This window comes from Cherax quadricarinatus, unplaced genomic scaffold (assembly GCF_038502225.1).
Source record: "Cherax quadricarinatus isolate ZL_2023a unplaced genomic scaffold, ASM3850222v1 Contig345, whole genome shotgun sequence".
NCBI lineage: Eukaryota > Metazoa > Arthropoda > Malacostraca > Decapoda > Parastacidae > Cherax > Cherax quadricarinatus.
The window spans coordinates 125,322-131,321 of NW_027195371.1; the positions used below are offsets into that span (position 1 = coordinate 125,322).

The 6,000-nt window shown below is 39.6% G+C and overlaps 1 protein-coding gene across 1 annotated transcript in view; it reads right to left on the reverse strand.

Moving 5' to 3' along the window:
• LOC128693542 (gem-associated protein 5) overlaps window positions 1–3,810 on the reverse strand; it is a 73,605-nt gene extending 69,795 nt beyond the window's left edge. The window contains exon 1 of the mRNA XM_053783274.2: window positions 3,677–3,810. Coding sequence (XP_053639249.2) covers window positions 3,677–3,679 — 3 coding nt within the window. The 5' untranslated portion in view covers window positions 3,680–3,810. The remainder of the gene's footprint in view (window positions 1–3,676) is intronic.
• Between the last annotated feature and the right edge of the window lie 2,190 nt (window positions 3,811–6,000).

Consider the following 6,000-nt stretch of genomic DNA (forward strand, 5'->3'; position numbering starts at 1 on the left):
GTTCATTGAGGCCGGTGTCAAGGTTTCCTGCTGTTTCACCTACATAAATCTTGTTGCAGCCTCCACAGGGTATAGTGTAAACCCCTGCATTGACTGGTTCATGGTGCTTTGATGTTGTCCTGGTTAGTTCCTTTATTGAAGTGCTGGAAGCGATGATGACTCTGGTGTTAGCTTCTGAAAGTACTTTAGAAACGTTCAGTGCAACCTGGCTGCTGGGAAGAATTATTACTTTGTTGGGAGTGGTGTTGGTGCGTGGAGAATTAATGATCTGAAGAGCTCTTTTCTTGCAGTCTTTGATGAAAAAGGAAGGAAAATGTAACTGAGTGAAGGTTTGGTGAATGTATGCACATTCCTCGTCAAGAAACTCAGGACTACAAATTCGGTATGCTCTTAGGAAAAACCCAATGATGATGCCTCTTTTGGTCTTAGTATCTTGACTGGAAAAGAAGTGTGCGAGATAATTTTTATTGGTAGGTTTCCGATAAACTTGAAATCTTAGGTTGTTGTCTACTTTGTGAATGAGGACGTCAAGGAAATGTAGCTTGTCATTGGACTCCTCTTCTAGTGTAAACTGGATTGCCGGTTCAACAGCGTTGAGCCTTGCCTGAAGATTCCGTACATCAAAACATTTGGGAGTTATTACGTGGACGTGTTCCACGTAACGTAACCAAGTGACGCTGGAAGGGATGATGTTGGCGAAGTGTTCGGACTCTAGGTGTTCCATGTATAAGTTGGCTAGGACGGCACTGATGGGGGACCCCATCACCATGCCGTAGGTTTGAGTGGGTTATTTGTGTATTGTTCAAGTCATGGTATTGTGTCGTTTTGTTATTTATTTATCTGTCTAATGTGTCTGAATATTCTCAATACTTGTATAGTGGTGCCTCGGGATATGAACAGCTCAAAACTCGAACAATTATGTAAATGTATTATGTAAATGCTTCTGTAAGTGTATATTTGGGGGTCAGAAATGGATTAATCTAATTTACATTATTCCTTATGGGAACAAATTCGTTCAGTATCGGCACTCGAACAGCCTTCTGGAACGAATTAATTTCATATCCTGAGGTACCAATGCATCTGCAATTTTGCCCTCCTTAAATTTGGTTGCTGGTTAATAGAAACCATCATATTCACGAAAGAAATACTCAGCCGACAGGTGTCATACAGTGCATGAGGAATGGGTAATAATCAGGTCTGATCCAAGGAATGAGAGGATAATAGTATACATTTATTTTGGATGCTCTTTACTAATTTTGTTTATTAAAAATTAAACTGAGCAGTGTCCATTCATTAACTTTATTATATTAACCCGTAAACGGTCCAAATGTATATATACATTTTTTCAACATTTGAATGTATGTAAAAAAAGTAATTTTTTTTTTTTTTACATTTGAAAACGTGTAAAAAACTTATCTACTTTTTTTTTGTTATACTATTTGAAAATATGTAAAAAAAAAAGACGTAGATCTACTTTTGGAGCACTACGCATGTGAACGTAGATCTGCTTGGACAGTTTACGGGTTAAAAAAAGCAAGTGCTAAACCCATAAGGATCATACAGTACTGCTCTGTCCATTAACACAGCAAGCAGTGTAAAACTTACAATATCCTACATAAACCACATTTACTGAGAATCACCTATTATCATCATTATAGTCATGGAAAGCTCTAAATTTGCAGGGGTCATACAGTGCCTGGGGAAATGGAGGCACTGAGGTTCGATCTAAGGAAGGCAAGATCAAGTCAAATTCGTTGGATTAAGAACCCTTCACTAGCATCAAAGAATCTCCTATGAAGTACATTACCCTATGTAATTCACATGCTAGTTATTTAAATTCCATCTACTTACACTGGCATATATGGAGAACCAGTCATTTTGAGAAATCTTGCATTATCTATTTTTAAAATAAAGCAGCACATATGCAAACTGACATTTGAGGAGATATTAAAAATAATGTGTTTCTTCTGGGGCATGAAACATGACAAGGCTAACTAATGGTTAGTACTGATGCTCCTGGCTAATCACGGTGCACCAAACAAAGTTGTGGCAGTCCTATATCCAGCTGGCAGAGCAAAGTTATGTTAGGTTATCTTAAATAACCTAACATAACTGAAACGTCATCATAAGCTTCTCTCTTCTATGTGCGGGTTATTTGTGTATTGTGTTAGGTTATCTTAGGCTGTGCTAGTTTTGGAAATAAGTCACTGACTTTCTTGTGTTATTCTAGGTAATCTATACATACGCTGCTATGTATGATAATTTATGTAACTGTTTTTGTGTGTACCAGTACCTGAATAAACGTAATTACTAGGCTAGGTTAAGTTAGGGTCAGCTCATGCATTGTGAGACTGAAGATCACTCCCCAGCACAGAGCAAAACTGTACATATTTCCTTACACATGCTGTTAGTTCATCTAGCAGCAAGTAGGTACCTGTTAGTCAACTGTTGTGGGATGCATCCTGGAGGGGAAAGAATTAAATACCCCAATAGGGTATGATAATTTATAAACTGTATCTGTGAGTACTTGTACCAGAATAAACTTACTAGACAAGCAGTACCCAATGTTGTTTGGACTATATTGGGCTATCATTGGTTACTCACTCTCCTGGTTAATAATCCAAACAAAATCTTCTCATCAACCTAATTCTGAACATTTTAAGGAATAAATTATAGCTAGACTCACATAAGATCTCTTCTTGAAGGTTTTAAGAGCTACAGACAGTGTTCCACTGTATGGAGCCCAGCATCATCATACATGGGGGAAGATTATTATTATAATCACAGGGAAGCGCTAAACCCGTCGGGTTATACAGCACATGTGGGGGGATGGAAGGTATTCAGGCTCAATTCAGGGAACTGGAGCACAGATCCAATTTCCTAGATCAAGAGCCCCTCACCAGCATCAAGGAGCCTCCCTTGAGGGGGAGGGGGGTGGATTATACACATGGGGGAAGAAATATTGCCTGATGCTGGCAGATGACAAGAAAGGGAACAGTTCTCTTATCAAACAGTAGCAGGAAAATAATTAATTAGGGGAAAGCACTAAACCCAGAGAGAATGGGAAGCATCCTGGTTCGAGTCACAAGAAGGATAAGTAGAATACCTTGGATCAAAAGCCCCTTGATCCCAGAAACAAAAATATTCCCAAGTAACTATTTTATAATCAAAACCAAGCGCTAAACCCACGAGGGTCATACAGTACTGCTGCTGTTCATAAACTGTGAACATTACAAACGTAATATATGTTCCTCTCTCATGATTATAATAACAAATGTAGTTCTGATATATAGTTAAGTTATTTACAGGTGTATATAGTTAAATTTTTGGCGGGTTGAAGTCTATTTGCATTGTTTAACAATAATATTTTCGAGTTACTTAAGTTTAAAGATCTAGAGTTTAAATAAAGATATAAAAAATTACCTATACATTTAAAACACATGTACTTACACTTGTTTTAAATAATATATACTGTAATAAGTACACATTCCTATTATTTAAACATCATGGTAACAAACTAAACAGACTTGACTGCATTATTTACATCATTTAAAAAGTCTTAAATGCTGACTAAAATACAGCCCACAGCTTCCTTGACATGACAAAACCTTAATAAACCTGGTGGATGTGAACCTTGACGGTGTTATTAAACAAAACTGCAAGAGTAATCACTTACCATGATGTCCCAGGCAGCTACAACGTGTGTCTCCCAGCCAGCAGTGTCTGCTGCTGCTGCTGCTGCTGCTACTCTGCTGCTGCTGCTGTTACTCTGCTGCTGCTGCTGTTACTCTGCTGCTGCTGCTGTTACTCTGCTGCTGCTGCTATTACTCTGCTGCTGCTGGTAGCTGCTTCTCACCAACACTGCTACACTTAGCACTACACTTTAGTAATAAGTTTATTTAGGCAGTGATACACATTAAGTACAAGTATCATACATAGTTTATATTACCTAGCATAACCGTATTCCTAGTATATATTCTTTATAGTTTAATAGTAAGAATATCCTACATTGTATAATGATAAGGTATTAAAAGGACCCCAGTGGAAATAAGTCACTGACTTTTTTGGGTTATCCCAGGTTCTCTGCACATATGTTATCCCAGGTTCTCTACACATATGTTATCCCAGGTTCTATACACATGTTATTCCAGGTTCTCTACACATATGTTATGCCAGGTTCTATACACATATGTTATCCCAGGTCTCTACACGTTATCCCAGATCTCTACACATATGTTATCCCAGGTTCTCTACACATGTTATCCCAGGTCTCTACACATGTTATCCCAGATCTCTACACATATGTTATCCCAGGTTCTCTACACATATGCTGCTATGTATGATAATCTATATAACTGTATTTGGGTATACCTGAATAAACTTACTCGTGACATCTTATTATTTAAACCTTAAAAGTTAGAAAGCTAAGTAATTCAACTGTGTGAAAATTAATTGCAATACAAGGATATATAATGTTATTTACATTAACATTAAAGAGAGGATCAGCTTATAGTTACAGTTTAGCTACACAAGAAATCACTCTCCTCCCCCCCCCCCAAAATGGCTATAATTATAGCCTTAATTTTTAAAAGGATGGACCGGTAAGCCAGTGGAAGGCCTCGGTCAGATGACCAGAAGCTCCAGCTGTGCGTCATCACATGACTAAGACCCGCATCAGGAAACACTTGTCCTGTTTCCTGACGAACCTTACCTAACAACTAACTCCTCCCTTTCTGAAGGTTCATTCATTAGGTACCTTTTAGCTCTCTTCCTGAACTTTACACAACCCAGGGCAACATGGGTTTAGAACAGGTCGCTCCTGTCTGTCTCAACTATTGGACCACTACGACAAGGTCCTAAATGCACTAGAAGACAAAAAGAATGCAGATGTAATATATACAGACTTTGCAAAAGCCTTCGACAAGTGTGACCATGGCGTAATAGCGCACAAAATGCGTGCTAAAGGAATAACAGGAAAAGTCGGTCGATGGATCTATAATTTCCTCACTAACAGAACACAGAGAGTAGTCGTCAACAGAGTAAAGTCCGAGGCAGCTACGGTGAAAAGCTCTGTTCCACAAGGCACAGTACTCGCTCCCATCTTGTTCCTCATCCTTATATCCGACATAGACAAGGATGTCAGCCACAGCACCGTGTCTTCCTTTGCAGATGACACCCGAATCTGCATGACAGTGTCTTCCATTGCAGACACTGCAAAGCTCCAGGCAGACATCAACCAAATCTTTCAGTGGGCTGCAGAAAACAATATGAAGTTCAACGATGAGAAATTTCAATTACTCAGATATGGTAAACATGAGGAAATTAAATCTTCATCAGAGTACAAAACAAATTCTGGCCACAAAATAGAGCGAAACACCAACGTCAAAGACCTGGGAGTGATCATGTCGGAGGATCTCACCTTCAAGGACCATAACATTGTATCAATCGCATCTGCTAGAAAAATGACAGGATGGATAATGAGAACCTTCAAAACTAGGGAGGCCAAGCCCATGATGACACTCTTCAGGTTACTTGTTCTATCTAGGCTGGAATATTGCTGCACACTAACAGCACCTTTCAAGGCAGGTGAAATTGCCGACCTAGAAAATGTACAGAGAACTTTCACGGCGCGCATAACGGAGATAAAACACCTCAATTATTGGGAGCGCTTGAGGTTCCTAAACCTGTATTCCCTGGAACGCAGGAGGGAGAGATACATGATTATATACACCTGGAAAATCCTAGAGGGACTAGTACCGAACTTGCACACGAAAATCACTCATTACGAAAGCAAAAGACTTGGCAGACGATGCACCATCCCCCCAATGAAAAGCAGGGGTGTCACTAGCACGTTAAGAGACCATACAATAAGTGTCAGGGCCCCGAGACTGTTCAACTGCCTCCCAGCACACATAAGGGGGATTACCAACAGACCCCTGGCAGTCTTCAAGCTGGCACTGGACAAGCACCTAAAGTCAGTTCCGGATCAGCCGGGCTGTG